The following is a 19,481-nucleotide window of genomic DNA, read 5'->3' as shown; positions in this document are numbered from 1 at the left end:
CTTACACAAGTGGTTATTCTTTATGGTGTCGACACAGGAAAAGGCAAAGCGGGTGACAAATCAGCGTGGCCGGGGCCTGCGCACTTGGTTCATAGGATGGGATTTTCACTTCCTCCCATCTGTGGTCTCGCCCTTAATCTTGGGAGTTTAACACACACACACACACACACACACACACACACACACACACACCACAGAGGGCACGTGGGTCTCCACAGCTCATGGGATCCAGCCCTCCAACCTCTCCGTGGTGTGCTGAGTGGCTTCACTTTCCTGTCATCCTGATCCACACCCCGAAAGTGCCCGTGCCCCTCCCAGACGGCTCCCGCCGGCCCGGCTCTCAACTCCTCCGGGCGGGTGTTCCGTGCTCGGCACTCTGGCATCCGCGATCGATCCGGCCAGCGCGCTGGGACCCGCACAACCCAGGCCGGGTCACAGCGCGGGCACCGCGGGTGTCGACGCCCCTCCCGGGTCCGCCCCAGGGCGGCGCGGGGCGAGGGCGGGGCGGCCACGTCTGGGGCTGGAGGTCGGGGCCAACGCGGCCCGGCGGACGCAGGAGCCTCGAGGGCGGCCGGATGCGGCCCGCACGGCCTCTGGGCGCGCGGCGGGGACTCTGGAGCGCGGCTGCCCGGAGCGCAAGGACGCGCGCTGGGGATCGCAGTGCCCCCGTTCTCCCTGCGGGCCTTGGGACGCTCGGACCCTCACATCTTCGTCCTCCCCGCGTCCTCCACGCGGCGCGCCATGGGCAACGCCTCCAATGACTCCGGAGCCGAGGACTGCGAGCAGAGCCAGTGGCTCCCCACGGGCGAGAGCCCGGCCATCAGCGCGGTGATGTTCTCGGCGGGGGTGCTGGGGAACCTGCTGGCGCTCGCGCTGCTGGCCCGCCGCTGGCGCGGGGACGCGGGTCGCGGTGCTCTGTCCCTGTTCCACGTGCTGGTGACCGAGCTGGTGTTCACCGACCTGCTTGGGACCTGCCTCATCAGCCCGGTGGTGCTGGCCTCGTACGCGCGGAACCAGACGCTGCTGGCGCTGGAGCCCGACGGCCGCGCGTGCACCTACTTCGCCTTCGCTATGACCTTCTTCAGCCTGGCCACGATGCTCATGCTCCTCGCCATGGCGCTGGAGCGCTACCTCGCCCTCGGGCACCCCTACTTCTACCAGCGCCGCCTGTCGCGCCGCGGGGGCCTGGCCGTGCTCCCTGCCATCTACGCCGCGTCGCTGCTGCTCTGCGCGCTGCCGCTGCTCGACCACCTCCAGTACGAGCAGTACTGCCCCGGGACCTGGTGCTTCGTGCGCCACCGCCGCTCCACGTACCTGCAGCTCTACGCCGGCGTCCTGCTGCTGCTCATCGTGGCCGTGCTCGCCTGCAACTTCAGTGTCATCCTCAACCTCGTCCGAATGCACCGCCGGGGCCGACGGAGCCGCTGCGGACCCTCGTCCTCCAGCGTCGGCCCAGGGCCCCGCAGGAGAGCCGAGCGGCTGTCGGTGGCGGAGGAGGTAGACCACCTCATCCTCCTGGCTATCATGACCATCACCTTCGCCGTCTGCTCCCTGCCCTTCGCGGTGAGTCAGTCGGTCCTTCCCGGGCGTCTCCAGCCCAGCTCAGTGCCACCTTCTCTGCTTTTCTCTCCCCCAGCGGTTCCTGCCGCCCTACAAACTCCTGGCAACTGAAAAAGTACGTTCTAAGTTTAATGTTGTTTATCGCCTTGCCCTCTTCTCGCTTCTTGCCTTTACCCCACTTCCTTCCTCCCGCAATCCTAGCCCGTGGGCGTCGCTAACTTAGTGTTGGTACCCGGATGGTACTACTGTACCCCTAAAGGGAGCCTTGACACCTACCAAGGCCGGCCCAGCCACCACTGGACACTGACCCCTTCCACTCTTGGCCACCTTAGGATGTTGGTCCTTGATACAAGGTGGCCACCCTGAGCTGCAGTTTGTTGCTGTACCTCCCACCCACGGGGGCCAATTCTCCATGCTCTGCCTTCTGCTTCAGTGGAACAAAACATTGTTCCCAACTGTAGCCTTCCAGCTGCCCTTGAAAATAGCAGAGGCTTCTTGTAGCGGAAGTTCCGAGCGATCATTATTTGTCTCTAAAGTTTAAGCACCCAGTCTCCAGTCTCCCGATTTACATATTTGAGTGTAAATATTTGTAGCCATGGAAATGCGTGAGCAGGAGGAAAAGACTGCCCTGTGGGGGAACCCCATTAGGCTTCTGCAAGGCCTCCCAAGGAGGCTTTTGTAACCTCTTAAGAAACATCCTCTGGTGTCACCGTCAGGAATATATATATACACAGATACACAGGTGCTCTTCCTTCTATGGTTGTGTACTTGAGCTCAAAGCTCCACACAGAACAGCTGGCTCCTCTCAGGGAAGGAAGGCCTGAAGGGCTCCGGGTGCTGCCCCTTAGCAACCTGCTCGACAGTTCTTTTTTTTTTTTTTTTTTTTTTTTCAGAACCAGGGCTTGAACTCAGGCCCTTGCTCTTGCCAGGCAAGCGCTTATTCTACTGAGCCATCTCCCCAGCCCCTGCTCAACAGTTCTCCCATGCTGGATTCCAGCTTCCTAAAGGCTCAGCACACCCTGAGGCTGTTCTGGCCTCCAGCAGCTAGAAAACAGGAGTTTATAAAGAAAGACAAGATGCCTGGCCTTAGCGGGTCCTACTTGCGGAAGCTGGGGAAATAACTCTGTCCTGGCCCCCTTCTGGTTACCCTCATCCTCAAGTGGCAAAGCACATGGTCCTGAAAGTTCAGATGTGTTCCCTGCTGAAGCTGCATTCTCTTTGCCCAAGCCCTTCCTGACCTCCCATTTGAGTCCCATCTTCTGTCTGTGCAGAAGCTGGCCTGAACCTGCAGCTTACACTTACCGTGGGGTGAGGGCAAGTTTGTCAAAGACATCCTCTGAACCAGGACACCCTGAGCAGTGGAGTTTGTGGTAGATAGAGAAACATCGAAAAGTAGATACCAACAGAGTTCCTGTGCTTTTTGTTTTACAGTGGGAACTTTTAATTATGTCACGGGCTAAGAGCTTTGGAGTTGGGACTAGGATGGAAAAACATTACGAAAGAAAGCACTTCATGCTCCTAAAACAACAGAATGCAACTCAAGGGACATAAATGTATCCAAATAGGGGAGTGCCTGTCAGGCTGGTGGGAACTAGGCTGTGAGCCCTTGGAGCTTTATCTGCCATTAATGAGTGTGTATGAAAACATGCTCTCCACATCCAGCTGTGGAAATGGCCTGGGAGTGGGCTCAAGGGTGACCACACATTTGCGCGAAGGATTGTTACTCCCTTTCTTATGCTACTTAGAGGAGGCAAGCAAGAAGAAAAAGGTCTCCCCATGACTGGCCCACTGAGATACCAAAGCCTTATAAGTAAAGGCAGTAACTTTCAACAGGTTCCCATGGCTTCATGTAAATATTGCCTTTATCATGAGGTTTCCAGCATTGCCATATGTTGGTTTTTAAATATAAATATTTGAGATATTATCCCTCATTACTGTTCGCCTGGAGTAGCTCCCAAGGTGCCCAAAAGAAAGGGCTGAGATCCAGAAGTCTGGGTAGATAGGGGAGAAGAGGAGGAAGAGGTTTGCTCTGAAACTGTTTTTATTTTTAACATAGATTGCCTGTTTAGGGCTTTGGGGGCTAGATGAAGCTTATGAGGCTTAGCTCTGTGAAATCACCCTTTAGAACGGACACTACCTGCAAAATACTTCTGGTGTTCGCTTCTGAATGTATTCATTGCAAAGATTACCAGGGAGCATCAGGAAGCCAGCCCGGCTGACCTGCCTTGCAACTAGCATGACATCACAGCCAGACGAGCTACAGATAATCCCGCAGGCACAAAGGAGAAAGTTGAACCCATTGCTTAATAAGGACATCAGCCCTGGCCATTGACTAGCTTTATTTTGTCAATAGATCATTGGTAATAATTATTAGTATCCGGCCCTTGCATAACCCTTTACACTGCAATAGATTTATTTCTTGAGGGCTGATTCGACCATTCTAAATTCATGACTGCTGTTTAATTCAAACAATCTTCTATGTTAGAGTGCCTGGCCTTTGATCCAAGGGTGTGTTTAGCTTCCTCAAGTCTTTTTGTTCTACTTGACCCACACTAAAATTATGGTCAGAAGTGGTCTGCACCAATCTCCCACCCAAGGTAAGAATCCTTTGCATGCCTCCTACGCCGGGCACTGAAGGCAGACAGAGGTTTACGGCTGACTTGAGAAATTCTCCTGTTTCTCCAGAGACAGAGCACACAGTCCAACAGAAATACGGTGTGAGCCACATGTGAACTTTTGAATTTTTCTAGAAGCCATATAGCAAAGGTTAAAAAAGATGAAATTAATTACATATTTTAGTTAACTCAATTTAAACCATGCCAATTCAAATAAGTTATCCATGTAAAGCTACTTGAGAGATTCCAGCTAATTTTCTTCAAAATGCAGAAAACAGTAGTACCCTATGCCTGCCATTCTTGCCTCAGAATCACAAGTGCTGCTTTCTGTGGCTAGCAAAAGTGGATCAAACCACAGCCCAGCAAGGGCACTGCACACATTGTGCCCCATGGGACACCAGCCTGTCCCACAGCACCTAGCATTAGAAGAGACTGGGCAATTTAGGGAACGTAGAACTACTAATCCCAGCTATTGCCCTAGGGTTTGGGCAGAGTGGAGTCGTAGCTCCCACTAGAGCCTGCAAAGTTTGGGAAGTAAAATCCTCAAAATGGAAAGAAAAAAAAAGGCCTGACACGGGGTCATATAACCTCATATATCATTTTTATCAATGCCAAAAAAGACATGCAAGAGTCTTGAGTCCTAACTTCGTGGTAACTTATTATCTTCACAACAACCCATAAAATAGATAATGTTATGATTTCTGTCATACTAATGAAACAAAGTAACTTTTCCTAGGTCCCACAGCTAGTGAGGGGTGACCTGGGATTCAAGTCCTGGCAGCGGAAGCACGGAGACTACACACTGATTGTAATGCTTTAGAGAGAAGGTGCTACATCAGGCGTAACATGAGAAAATGAATCCAAAGTTTTGTAAGAGAATTATGAAGACATAAATATTTGGGGGTTGGGGGTATAGCTCAATGGCAGAGGGCTTGCCTAGTATCTACGAGGCCCCATCACTGCACTAAATAAATAAATTACTTTGCATTTTTAATTCCAACTTGTTAACTTTGAAACTAAAATGGCAAGGACCTTTCACTCCTAGTCAGCTCAAGGGAGCTAAGCTGGGTCAGAGTGTGGAGTTTCCTCTTCATTCTCCACAGACCCATAAAATAAAAGTCTGAAACTGAGATTTGAAGAGGTTGGCTAATGTAAATGATGGTCTAAATTAAGAAACAATCAGATTATTCCTCACATAAAATCTTCCACTGGTCCACATAAAACATTTCTTTAGAGATAAAACAAAAAGCATGTCGTGTTTGGAAAGTGACATTATGTTGGCTGTTCCATGGAAATCATGCATGAGACTAGCAACTTATTCCGAACTGTTTATCCATTAAGGGAGTTTTGTATAAATTGATAAATTCCTCCTTATGTTAATCAGCTGTTGTCAAATTTCACTACAACAAATAGAAAGTTTTTTCTTCCTGAGATGGAATAACACAGAAAACATGAAACTCCCATTCTTGTCTCAAATACTGTTCACTTCTTAATTTCCAACCAGTATCAAACCATTCTCTCACCACTTTGCTAATTGTGGATCGTTTCAGGTCATTTCAAATGGTTTTTCACATGCCATTAAGACAGAGTACTCCTACCTCTTGCTCACTTCTAACATTTCAAAAAGGCATCATTGACTCATTCTAAAAATGCATTCATCTTTACACATTCTTCAGGATTATAATTTCTAGGTAAATCTGATTAGTGGAAATCTGATCTGTGCAGTTCAGAATAAAGTGAGTAAACAGTAGCAGAGCTCCCTGTTCATTCTTGGTACTTATGTAAAATGTAGTAGAAAGGCAGGTTGCAAAGCTGGTCTGGAGTTGGCTGATTACATACATGCCAAATACAACAGTTCATTTAGGGATGAAAAGAAATTCAGAAATGTCAGGGCATAACTACTGTGAACTTTGCCTGTGATATTGTAAATGTATGCCCTTAGGTCCTTTATCAACTCAGACATTAAGGATGTGTGTAATGACTAGTGAGACAGTTTTGAATACACATTACCTTTTAAGAGAAAGTTCTTTTATGAGCTGTTCTCACGTGACATAATTTCCTTTGTCATTTGATACTATGCAATGGGGATTGTAAACAGAGGCACAATTGAAACTTTGGTAGGGCCAGCAAGATAGTTCAGAGGTCTAAGTGCCTTCTTAGGCAAGCATGGGGAGCAGGGTTCGATCCCGGCACTACATGCTGCCCTGGTCCCGCCCCTAGGTACTCTGAGCTGGTGACCGCATCCGGGCTTGGTGGCCACACCTGTAATCCCAGCACTGAGGAGGCTGAAAACAGGAGGATCACTATGAGTCGGAGCTGCATAGTGAGACCGCATACCAAATACATTGAAAGAAAGAAACTTAGCGAAAATCATAGTCCTTTTTCCAAAAGAGAATTTGTACATTATGTTTATCCTTGTGTCAACCATATTTTCATTGATATTTGAGGTAGCTTAGGGCAGGTTCTTGGCTTACGAAAAAGAAAAAACTTTTGATATGGTATACTCCTTGGCATGTCAAAAGTCAGTCATAGTATTTTTTTTAAAAGAGAATAAATATGGTTAGATGCAATGTTTCGATAATGTCATTAGCAGATCTCTTTCTAGCCAGAACCTGAGGGCCCACTTAATCTGTAGTCTGGTCCATTCACCTGGCACCCCCTGTCTTCTGTTCTTGGTGTCTGACCACCACTCCCCATCTGGATCTTGAGCTCAGGACTACTGGACCCCAACTCCTATCATCGAGGTCCACAAAGCTCTATTTTTCTGATAGTATTTTGCTGCCTAAAACGACCCCTAACACAAAACAGACTTCCAGTACCCTGAAAACGAGGCAACTGTGTGATGGGAAAGACTGAGGAGTAGGAACTTTTCATCTAGGGAAGGCTGAAGATCCTCTCAGGAGGCGCTCCCAACTCCGGCTCCATGGACCGCTCATAGCACCCTGAATGTTGTCCTAGAAGTCCTGAGAGGCAGTGCCCACCATTTTCCCTCATGGATGAGAGCTACCATCCCACAGTTTATAGTCCCAGAAGGGCAATCCCAGCATTTGCTCTTCTCTTTCTGTTCTGAAATGCACCAGGCAAAGGTCATGCTCATCCGAGAGCCCCTCTAGGCTTCAGGTTTTCCTTCTGATGGAAATGGTCTTCATTACCCTGCACCACAAAGCACTTGTGATGTCAAAGAAAGGAGTCCCTTAAGGCATTGTATACCTGGAAAATTTTCTACCCCCCGACAAAAAATAAATAAATAAATAAATAAATAAATAAATAAATAAAGAATTAATGGTGCAAAGCTTATAGTCCAATCGGATAGCAAGTAGGAAGTGACCATGCAACATCAGGCACCATATTCAGGGCCTGCTTGGCAGCTTCCAGTGCCTTGTGTCAACACTGACTGAAACAAGATGCTCCACACAAGACTGACAAACAAATGCAGAATGTTCAAAGGCTGACCATAGGATTCCTTGGTCTGTGGAAAGAAAAGGATTTAATATGTGATCATACAATAAAGAAATGATATATAAACCAGAAAAAAAAAGCTTATAGTCCAGGACACCCTACTCTCTCCCAGAGGCAGAGAAACACAGTAACAAGCAATGCCTGCAGTTCAGCTATGGATAAGAGTGAAAGAAACAGGAGGCACCGAGAAAGCCAAATAGCTACTTGGATAGAGATAGTTCCCCCATCTATTAGCAGGAATAGTGATCACCACAAGCCCTCAGGACACCTTTGAAGGGAAGTTTCCCACAAGCCCATGGGCCTGCCTGTCCCTTGTGAGTTTCATCCGGAACCTTATTTCAGAAGCTCTTTATTTGGATGACCGTACGGTGTGTAGTGGCTTAAGTAGTGGCTGCATTTGGTTTCCCACTACTTCAGATTGACGTCGTCATTCCCTACTGGCCCAGAGTGTGAGTTTGGGTTCCTCCTCTCTAAAATGGGAATAATAAGACTTGGTGGGTTTGTATAGGATTAAACCAAATAAGGCTTTTAATTTGCTCAGCGCCGTATAGAGCGCAGTGATAACTTTGCCCTTAGTGTCAGCGGCCATCTCCGTGCAACTAAATTTTCAAAAATAAACCAGATTGTGTGTTAATGAGCAGGGACTGAAGCTAGAAGCTCATTATTTTGATTGACCAGACCAAAGTGAGTCTTTTGTTTTTTGAGTGAGATAAATGAATATTTGAAAGCATTTCAGGTTTTAGGTTAAAAAAAAAAAAATCTAAAGCTATGGTTCTCAACCTCAGCATCCATTAGCATAGCCATATCCTAGCCCCGTCTAAATTGATTGATTGATTGATTAGTACTGGAAATCAGATTGGAATATTTTAAAGCTCCCTACACGATTTCAATGATCAATCAAACATTGTCCTCATTTACCCTAAATTTCTGAACCCACTTCCTAATGCAATTAAAGACAGGAAAGTGGTTTAAATAAACAGCCCCTGAAGTTTTCCATGGGAAGCTGCTTCAGACAACTCCAAAGTAGCACAAATAATTCTCATCTGTGCCATTTGTGACTGTCACAAGCCCCATGGTTTTTGAAATCCCTGTGGAAAGGGAGGACCTTCCCTACAAAATTAAAACTGACATGCTTTTATGTTAGCTCTTGGTATTTTTCTCACAGTGAATGCATTAGATGTATATGCAAAAAGCACACAAATTCCACCAGACTCAGAATCGGAACTGTAGAATTTCACAGACACAGCGTTGACTCATCACCGGTGGCCCATGCAACTCATTAAAAGCTCGGGGTCAGCTAGGCTGCAGGGTGCGTGGCTAGGGAGACACAGGCTTGGCTTTCGTGTGGAGACAGATGGTGGGGACAGTTGCAGTTCATTGTTTCAGGTCACAGTTGGTCAAGTGCACTTACAAGGTGACGTGGAAGAGGCTCAGGGAATGGGGCGGGGGAGGGCTGGGCCACAGCCTCCCCTGGGGTGGCAAGACGGCAAGGTGGACAGTTCAGGATCGGCTACTTGGAATAGCTGAAGCAGGCTGTAAGCCCTAGGGACAGAGCAGTGCCCAGTTGCAGGTCCTGATACTGGGATGATTAAGGTGGACGAATATTGGCTTCTGGCCTAGGGGACGTTTTTGGGTTAGCTAGTACTGCTGTGAGTCAAAGACACCTGCCCAGCTGAGTCCTCTGCTGCATCTAAGAATCGGCCAGTCTAAGGATTTTAATAGATTTTTTTTTTTTAATCATTAAAAGATTAGTTTAGTGCCGGGGGTGGTGGCGCAAGCCTGTAATCCCAGCACTCAGGAAGTTGAGGCAGAAGGATCTCTGTGAGTTCAAAGCCAGCCTCCGCTATATAGTGAATTCAGCCTGAACTGCATAGTAAGACCCTGTCTCAAATGACAAAAAAAAAAGAAGACACTTCTCTCAAATCATTGTATGCAGAAAAAATTAAAACACTAACGATGTAGTTTGATAATAGCAGGGCTGTACTTCAGGCCACTGACTTCTACACCTGAAAATAGCTAAAATAGTAAACTTTACATTGTGTATATTTTATCATGGTTGAAAACAAAACAAAACAAGCTGCAAAAAGTGGTAAACTCTAGATGAAAAAAAAAAAAAACCAAGACCCAGAGGAGAAAGCAGGAAGGTCAAAGACAAGAACAACGAAGGTCACTGAAGAAGAAATGGTCTTCCACAAACTGTTGGCCACCTCCTAAAATGCATATTTTAAGCAACTCTAAAAATTACCCTCTGTGGTGGGTGAAAAGGAAAGGAGAGAGTACAGAGTTGCTTCACGCTCTGAAGGCCTCTCTCACTTCTCTTTCCCCTGTCATGCTCAAAGCAGTTGGGGAGCTGCAGGGAAGGTTCTGCAGAAAGCCTGACTCATCGTCACAGGGGGCGAGGGACCTGTGGCAGCAGATGCCAGGCCTTCCCCTTGTCCTCCTGGCCACTCAAGTGTTAACACGTTCTCTGTGGAAACTAAAGCACGCAGTCAGCTGCAGACTTTTGCATACTAACGTGTTAATTTAGGCATGTACACGTGTGTACTGATTCATGTATTTTCATCCAGCAGATTCACATACATCATTATCCTAAATTTCTAACCTCTGTTAGAAATCACCTCTTGAATACACGAGACTGTATTATCTCACATCTGAAGTAGTTTAATTGACAAAACTGACACTCCATTGTATATCGCTGTCTGCTTTCTTTTCTCTGTGATCTGAGAAACCCACTATCAATTCTTCTTTCTCCTTGCTCTTTTGCCAAATGTTTTCTCCGCTCCCTATGCCAAGATTCTCTGGCATAAACACCTCTGGCTGCCAACCCTTTCTGCTGTTGTCCTAACATAAGCAACCCAAGATGAGTACTTTTCTCTCTCCTGCAATTTTCTTGGTACGTCCAGTTCTCAGCGGCCTGCAGAGTCAGTGGGGGTTGGGGGGAATAAATGATTGCGATTCCTTCTTTCTCTAGGGAAGGAGAGGGTGGCTCCCTAAGTCAGAGACTACCACAACTCAAAAAGTCCCTGAAGCCCAGTGCCTACGCCTGATCCACGATTGTCTTTCTCCTGTCTGTAAACTACATGGAAGCACTCTATCTCTACCGAGTCGTACAGTTCCATTCCTTCCAATCTGACCAAAAAGTTTTAGGGCTTCCGAAATAGCTAAGGAATCAGGTAAGAGGGAGGCAACCAATTTTAAAAACAGACACAAGTGTAGAGATGCATCTGTTCCCCGGTGCTTAGGAGCCTGTGCTCTAACAGGAGCCTGGAAATCCCTCACAATGAGCCACGCACAGGCAGCTGGAGAGTTAGAACTTGTATCCTGACTGAGCCACTGGACAGCGCTGGATACTCGGGAAAGTCTCTAACATTTCTGCGCCTCAGTGGTCCCATCACTGAAGTGGAGATAATAGTAACTCATGCTGTGGATTCCTTATCACATGAGCGCGTGAAAGTAGCTAACACACATCTTCCTGGCATGCTACCAGCATCCCTGTGAACTAGGTATTGTGATTGTTATCGCTGTTTTACAAATGTGGAAATTGAGTCACAAAGATTAGTTTTCTTATCTGTGATGCTAAAGCTATATCCAGAGCTATGATTCAGCCGAAGCAGCTCCGCGACCAGCGCCCGTGCTCCTACTGATGGTAATATGCTGCTTGCCCCGTCTTGCTGAATTAAAGCAGATGAGGGATTTGGAAAGAGATGTGACACGCTATTATCAACATTCCTGAAGATCGCCTCCTCATCTGTTAAAGGGAGATAATGCTTAAGCTTCCCAGTTTTTGTAAGGACTACGAATAAAGCAGTTTTAGTAGCTAGTACAATTCATGACACATACATTAAGCTATTGATCAAGGCATATTATTGGGATGGACTGGTAACTGGAGGTCAGCTTGTAACACCCAGCTGAGCTGAACCAACGTGGTGCTGGGTGTGCGAGGCCCACCTGAGGGTTGTTGCCTGCAGCGTAAGAGGCGGAACTGGAGAAGAAGAGAAGTGCGGGGAGCTGCTGGACCTGTTCGTTTTCCTGGGGCTGCTGTTGGTTCTCTTAGATGACTTTGTCATGCTGGCTTTCCTAATGAACTCAACTGTTATCATCAAAGAAGCTCTGGACCTTGTCATTGGAAATAGCTGCAGTTCCTTTTGGGGGAGCTCCGGTTCTTTGAGCATCACTTCCTGGCTCCAGAGAGGAAGATGGTGCATTGTTCAGTGTCTCGGAGAAGCTTGTTGCCCTGGATTTCCTGATACAGACTTGGCTGTTCTCATCGCCAGAGGAGCTCAGAACCTCACTGTTGCTGAGGACGACTATGGTACTTTCCAGGGATCTCTGGTGCTTGCTTTGAGTGTCGCTTCCTGGCTCCACTGCAGACCCCTCAGCCTGCAGGCACAGACTTTCTAGCTTCCACCACTGCCTTTAGGGCCTTCCCCGTGCAGATCTATGAAACAGGCTTGCATGGAACATTATTGTGGGGGCTTGGCCTCCAGTGGACTTGTGGGGGGCATTGTGGTGGGCTCTAGGTCTTCAGCTGCACTCATGTAGGGCATTGCCGTGGGACCCAGGCTCTCAGCTGCATTCCTTAGTCTTAGTGTGTGGACAAATTCCCTGCACTCTTTTATATATATGACTCTTTGGGTGACTGTTATAAAATAATCTTATGAATTATGTGTCCTGTGTTGTTCCCCTTACAATACCCCAAACACAACACTATTATTACTACTATTGTTATTTTTAAAAGATTTTATTCCAAGTATCAAGAAAACCTCTACTACTGAGCCATATTCTTGTCTGCAATTTGACAGGTTTTTAAAGTATGATTGCATTATAAATGACAGTACAAAATATTCAATAGAGTATTTGGTATTGGACATTTTTCCAATGACAAAACAGTTGTGCATGATGTCCATGTTAATTATAATCCATAGAAAACTTGGAAGAAGGATGAAGTTTTGCTACCCACACTTTTTTTTTTCTTTTTTCTTTTTTTCTTGCAGTACCAGGGATTGAACTCAGGACTTTGCAGCTTGCCAGGCAGGTGCTTATGTCGCTGAGCCATCTCCCAAGCCCCTGCTACCCACCCTCTTTACCACCACTACCAAAAAAGAAAACATGGTTAGACTACAGGAACTAGCAGGGGATGTAAGCCTGTCCATTGCTACAGTGTAAACTAACATCATTTTTCCCCTTTGCTTTTTACAGATCTTTGCATATATGAATGAAACCTCTTCCCGAAAGAAAAAGTGGGACCTCCAAGCTCTTAGATTTTTATCAATTAATTCCATCATTGACCCTTGGGTCTTCGTCATCCTCAGACCTCCTGTCCTGAGACTCATGCGTTCTGTCCTGTGTTGTCAGACTCCACTAAGGACTCAAGACGTAGCACAAACTTCCTGTTCTTCGCAGTCCAACGCCAGTAAGCAGGCTGACCTTTGTGGACAGTCATGAGGGTGTCCTTTGCTAAGCGGCCTCTCGGAGACACTTGGAAATGGCTCCTTGGAGAAATGTAAAAGACTAGCATATAAACACAGTGAAACTACCCTAATAAAAGACAGTAAACAAATATCTCAGCCATGCTTTGAGTTACAGGCATGCTGACAGGATACTTCATGGAAGGTGTTGGAGGTGTCGATAAAACCTCTCCCCACTGCGGACTGTGTGTGGTGTGGGGAGGAACAACCAGTCCTTAAGATCCAGTGAGCTTCTGATGTAAGCTTTCCTGCTGCACGACAGAACACGTGGTGTGTGGTTTGTCTTTCCTATGTTAAATGTCTGTGCTATTGCTGTTATAAACATAGTGTAGAGTCAGAATCAGGCTAAGTGAAACCTCATGCGTTTCTTTAGCACATCAACATGCAGAAGCACCCAAGACAGCCGAGCTGCTGTGCTGTGATTATTTAAGGGTCCCTTGGCTTGGACGATGATGTCAAAAGTCATTGGCACTTTTACCCTGATGTTTGTAACGGTGGGAGCGCTCTCTGGTCTCTCTAGTGTTACTCATGTACCAGGGCCGACTCCGTGAGGTAGTATCAGTTTGTTACACCCGCCCTTTAGGGATCCTGTGTCCAATGGCCAGGTTATTTATTTCATAACATCCCTATACTGATATTAATCAAGAAGATTGTAGGAATTTTCTTCTCAACCAGAAATAATAAAATGGTTGTTAAGACAGTTAATTGTGAGTGATGCTCTTCTTTCTGTTTCCGGGGGAGTGGATGTGGATGTATGTGACTAGCTGAAGCCAAGTATTGGGATGAAAACTTGAAACTTTAGCCCATTCTTCATATATTCTGAAGGGCTAGCCAAATAGCTCAGTGGATTAAAACATCTACAAGCAAGTCCAGGGGCCAAGGGTTTGATCCCCGGGCCTGCTGTACCAGCCCTTTTCCTGGAGCACACTGAGACAGCAGTAGAGACTGGGCGTGGTGGCACGCATCTGTAATCCCAGCTCTTGGGAGGCTGTAACCAGGCAGATCACTATGAGTCCAATCTAGTAGTGAGACCCTGAACAACTTGTAGACCCTTCCCTAAAATACAAAAAAAAAAAAAAATCATATATTCTGGAGCTCTGTTCAGGTGATATTAAGTCCCTTCCTAAAATATTCTTTTTAAGTTGATGGTTACAGCAAAATTCATCTGTCTGTGTTTTTATTTAAGGAACATGGTTTGAGTCATACTATATAAGAAATCATGTAACAATGAGTCATCTCTTAGTGTATTTCTAAATGTTTGGCATAGTGTAAACTCAGCATCAAAATATTTCAGCAAATTTACACAGTTTAATCATAGTCACTGTGCAAACTTCTGTGAAATGTTACCAAAAAAACTATCAAACAGAATTTTAAAATGGAATACTTCATGAACTACCCAAATAACATTTTATAAATAATGTAGATATAGTATCTTTCAAGTAAAACAAAAGTGGAGATGTTACATTTAATATGAACAGCATTTTGCTTTGGGTTTTGTTGTCTTTTGGCAGCGGTAGGTTGAACCTAGGGCCTACCACAGTGAAACAGGAGCTCCACCACTGAGCCAAACTCCTGGCCTGACTTGGCAGGTTTTTAAAGTGTGATTGCATTGTAAATGAGACTATAAAATATTCAATGAGTCCTTGGCATTGGAAGTTTTGCTATCAGTTTTCAGTCTTCCAGCATAATCTTTATGTATTTGGTACAGGGTATCACCACGCAGCTCAGACTCAGAGTAATCCTCCTGTTTTCAGCCTCCCTAGCACTGGGATTATAGGTGTGGGCCACCACACCTGGTCTCGGTGACTGGCTCAGTGCGCCCAGGAGGCAGGGCCAGTGGCACATATGGTGCTGGGGATTGAACCCCAGTCCCTCCGCTTGCCTAAGCAGGTGCTTAGTCCACTGAGCTATCCCACCAGCCCCAGTATAATCTTTAAAACAGTAGAACCACGTTATATTTTGCAGAGTATTATTATGAATGTTATTTGAAAAGAGATATGTTATCTGTCAATATTTTCCAACTCTCACTGAATTATTTACTTAAAACTACTTCCTATAAGTAGTTATCAAACTAGATGATCACTTAGTGTGATTCTAGCCCATTACAGATAACATGAGATTGCGACATGAGTAATCTATGTCAAATCAGCACTTATTTTAAAAAGAACAAATGGTCTGCATTTGTACAAATTTAAACAAACCAGACAAAATTTAACTTAACTAACATCTAGACAGAAAAATAAATCTTCTCTGTCTGCCAAGTTAAAAAAAGTTATTCTAAACAGGACTAATTAGGCCCTTGGGTAATTCCTACACATAAAGTTAATTCTGAAGTTACTTTGGATCTGGAAAATTGATTCCTTTTATCAGATGACTTTTTAAATCTCAGAATTGAAGAGTTAATTGCAATCCTTCACCCCACCTCACTGTCCCAAAAATTCCAGAATAATGCTTGAGAATTTTTTTTTTTAAAGACTGGACATTGGGGGCCTGCCCCTTAGCTCAGTTCTTTAAGTGGCTGCTTCAACAAAGCAGTCAGGCTCAGGTTGCTGTGGTTCGATCCCCACAACTCAAGCCAGCCAAACCTGCCCTGAAGGCATTCGGAGCATATCGCTAGTACAAATGAGATTTACCGTGGGAGCTTGAAATGGAAGAATTTAAGCCATGAAGAACTAGTAGATTTCTAGACCTTGTTTCCTCGTGCATTCTTGTTCCTTGCACTATGTTCAGCAACTAAAATTTATTTTTTTCATTTTGCACCAGTAAGTACACAGAAGAAATTGAAAGTGAAAATTCTATGTAATAGTCACTTACATTAATGACACTTTAAAGGTAACCTAAGTGAGATACGTAAAAAATTTCCTTTGTCAAAATCCTATCACAGGGGCTGGTGAGATGGCTCAGTGGTCTAAAGCACCTACTTAGAACAAGCTTAGCAAAGCACAGGGACCGCGGTTCAATCCCCCAGCACCACATGCCAGCCAGCCCCGCCCCCTGGTGGGCTGAGCCAGCCACACACACACACACACACACACACACAAATAAAATAAAATAAAATAAAATAAAATAAAATAAAATAAAATCCTATCACAGGGCCAGGCAGATGGCTCAGTAAAATAAGTGCTTCCCTGGCGAGGGTGAGGGCCTGAGTTCAATCTCCAGTTCAAAAAAAAAATAAATAAATAAATAATCCCATCACATCAGCCATACCTGTTAAGCTCACTGATTTCAAGGTAAACAAGAGAAGCAGTGCTTACCCTAATGCATTAGAGAAGTACCTGGTGATAAAAGAAGACCTAGATTTTATTCTTTGCCTCTAACAATCAGTGGAATTCAAAAGGAAAAAACTTGTAGTGAATTTTTGCCCAAGAATGCCAGCCTTCATATCAGGCCCCTGGAAGGACCCCGGCTGTCTGCTCTGGGCTAAGTGGTTCCTAGATGGTTCATCATAGCCTTCATCATCTTTCCTAAGAAAGTATTTGGACAGTCTGGTGCTAAGCTGTGGCCTTGAGTCTCTAAAGATCCAAAGATAGGGAACGGGGTATGCTTAAGAGCTGTGGAAAGCCGGCAGAAAGCCTGACTGCCCAAGTGCTGCGGGCCTTTGGGATCCTAGAGCCAGACCAAAGTTTGAGAAGCAGCGCCATCTGTCCCCAATCCTCCACGCAGCAGAGGCGAGTCCAAGGCCAAGACTCGCCCACATCACACATTCTCCGCATAATTCCTCTCGCTCTTGGGCTCGTGTCAAGTTGCCTATGATGTGAACTAAGAGAAAAACAACACGTGCTGCTTTAGAAGTTGATGGGTTTGAAAGGCAGAAGAAGACAATTAGCTCTCACTTAACCCAAGGTTTGTTTACTTCACTTAGTTTAAGCCAAATCTAATGGTTTTCTGAATTTAGGGAGGGCCCCTACTTGAGCCATGAACGGAGAGAGATGCATTCTTCTCTGCAAATGCAAGATTTTCTCCACTCTGACTTATGAGGCCTCTTCCAGGCAGAGCTTTCCTTGTTTTTTTTTTTTTTTTCCGGTACCAGGGATTGGACTCAGGACCCTGCGCTTGCCGGGCAAGCGCTTATTCTACTGAGCCATCTCCCTGACCCCATCTTGAGTATTGATAGCCCTCTCCCTCTATCCATCTCCACTGCATTTCCTCCCTGGATGCACTTATACTTTCAATCACAATGTAATTCATTTTTTAAAAATTGACCAAGCATTTTGATGTCCTGAAATACACACTGTGGAAAGAAGCATCATTTTAGCAGGTCAAAAAAACTAGTTTAATTTTAAACTTGGACCAAAGACATGTACGGGGCATTACTGTTTTTAGAAAGTTACTCTTTTTTTTTTTTTAAAAGTAGCATTTGTGACTTTTAGACATTATAAATGAATTTTCTTTAACTATATATTTTTATTTCCTATAAAATTGTGTATTATTAAGGGTCAACTGTAGCTGTTTATATTGTGGCCTATGTTTTTTTATGTTTAGAAATCTACAGAGTAAAATACATCAATGAAGATTCCAGTAGGGTTAAGGAAATTAAAAAAAAAAAAAAAAGATGAGAACCTGAGAAGCTGTCTCCTCTCCCCCAGGCCTGAAAGGACAGGGATGGAGCAGTTGTTGGAAACCAAAGAGCTGACAGAGACACCTTCCAACAGGGTCAGTGCACTCGAGCAGGGAAACGCAGCCCTGGTCAAAGCCCAGGGAGGGTCGAGGGGAACGGGCTCCTGAAGGCTCTCTCTTCTCTCCCAGATTTCTACCCCTGCTCTCCTTTAGCCAAACCTGACAATAATCCAGAACCTACAGGGAACCTGGTGCTGGAGCCCACTGGGCACAAGAGCATAGACAGGGGGTGATATCCACTACAAATAGATGGAAAAAAAAAAAAAAAAAACTTGGTTTTAATTCTTTTTTTAATTGTACCAGTACAAAACTGAGACAACCAATTCTGCAGCCTCTCTTCTGACCTTCCATTCCACATAGACATCCTTTAGTGATAGGGAATAGGAATCAGCCCATCTTTCTAGAAAGAGATAAAATACTGTAGATCCTATGACCCAAATAGGTGTCCTCGATCCTGCTCCCAGAGGCGCCGAGTTTGATTCTGGAGATGATTACAGGATTAGGGAAGAGAAAGCGACCACACATGAACATCTTTGTGTTTTCCTTTCCCACACCAGTAAAACACAGCAAGCTTTTTGTCCTCCTTTCATTTCCTTTCTGTGTCAATGGGGATCAAACCAAGGACCTTCCAGGGCTAGGCAAGCTCTCTACCGAGCTCCACCGCAGCTCACGGTGGCCATTCTTAAGCAAAGCAAAGGCCAAAAGCCAGGGACAGGTTTTAGCGGGTAGAGCTCTTGCCAGTACACACACAGAGCCCTGAATCCAATCTCCAAGGAAAATGAAAGAGACAGAGAAGCATGTATTCTCCTTTAGAAATAAACTGAATCCTTATTTTTAAGAAAGACCACTGGAGTGTGACAAACTTCACTGTGTTGAAGGCAGTCCTCAAACTTACCATGAACTGCAATGGTTTTCCACAGCAATCACAAAGGAGGGCTCTAGGGAACCATTCTACGGGCAAACACCAATAAGCAATGGCAGGAAAAAACAAATTTTAACACAATGGAATGGCTGCATGTTGTGCAGTTCACACAGCCACCTGCTGCTGCAGCCCTTTCTACTACCACAGGTTTTGTCTCTATTCCTCTAGCCTCCTTCTTGGCCGCACTCTTCCCCACAGGGACTACCTCCTCTCCACCTGCCACCTTGCCTCCTGTCTCCCTGGATGCACACACTCAACCAGCAGACTTCAGACCAACCCAGGGGATGTCAGAGACTTGTCAGATGACTGAGGTTTGCGAGGACAAGCTATTTTACCTCCTGGAGTCCCCTTTTCTCCATCTCTAAAACGAGGACAGTAATATTATTCACTTCCTTGATTATTTTGAGTATTCAGAACCCTTCACACAGTATCAGCTCATGGTGAACACTAAGAAGATTAGGATTTCACATCTCAGAGCCCCAGTTTGGTGGCTCTGGGATGTCGCCACACACATCTAGGTTAGATATCCCATCTGTATTGTTGTTGTTGATGCTGGTGCTGGTGCTGGTGCTGGTGGTGGCATGATGCTAGGGTTGATACTATTTGTCAACTCTAAGTAACAGACAAGGGCTGTGTTGATAAGGACACTGTATCACAGAAAATGCAGTGGAGGTGAGTACATATGTAGAAACATGAAGGAATGTGTGAGCATGAAAGAGAAGGCCCAGGGCCAGAGAGATGGCTCAGTAGAATAAACACTTCCCTGGCAAGTGCAAGGGCCTGAGTTCAATCCCTGGTTCAGGAGAGAGAGAGAGAGAGAGAGAGAGAGAGAGAGAG

At 45.6% G+C, this 19,481-nt stretch overlaps 1 protein-coding gene across 1 annotated transcript; it reads left to right on the top strand.

Annotated features, from left to right (window-relative positions):
• Nucleotides 1–229: 229 nt before the first annotated feature.
• Ptger2 (prostaglandin E receptor 2) lies at nucleotides 230–13,807 on the top strand. The gene is made up of 2 exons (XM_004638790.2): nucleotides 230–1,563; nucleotides 12,834–13,807. Exons 1-2 carry the CDS (start codon nucleotides 742–744, stop codon nucleotides 13,077–13,079), a joined length of 1,068 nt encoding a protein of 355 aa, XP_004638847.1. The 5' UTR covers nucleotides 230–741; the 3' UTR covers nucleotides 13,080–13,807.
• The last annotated feature ends 5,674 nt before the right edge of the window (nucleotides 13,808–19,481 follow it).

The sequence above is a fragment of the Octodon degus genome, unplaced genomic scaffold (assembly GCF_000260255.1).
Source record: "Octodon degus isolate 3935 unplaced genomic scaffold, OctDeg1.0 scaffold00102, whole genome shotgun sequence".
Taxonomy (NCBI): Eukaryota; Metazoa; Chordata; class Mammalia; order Rodentia; family Octodontidae; genus Octodon; species Octodon degus.
This window is presented reverse-complemented; position numbering and strand designations above follow the sequence as displayed.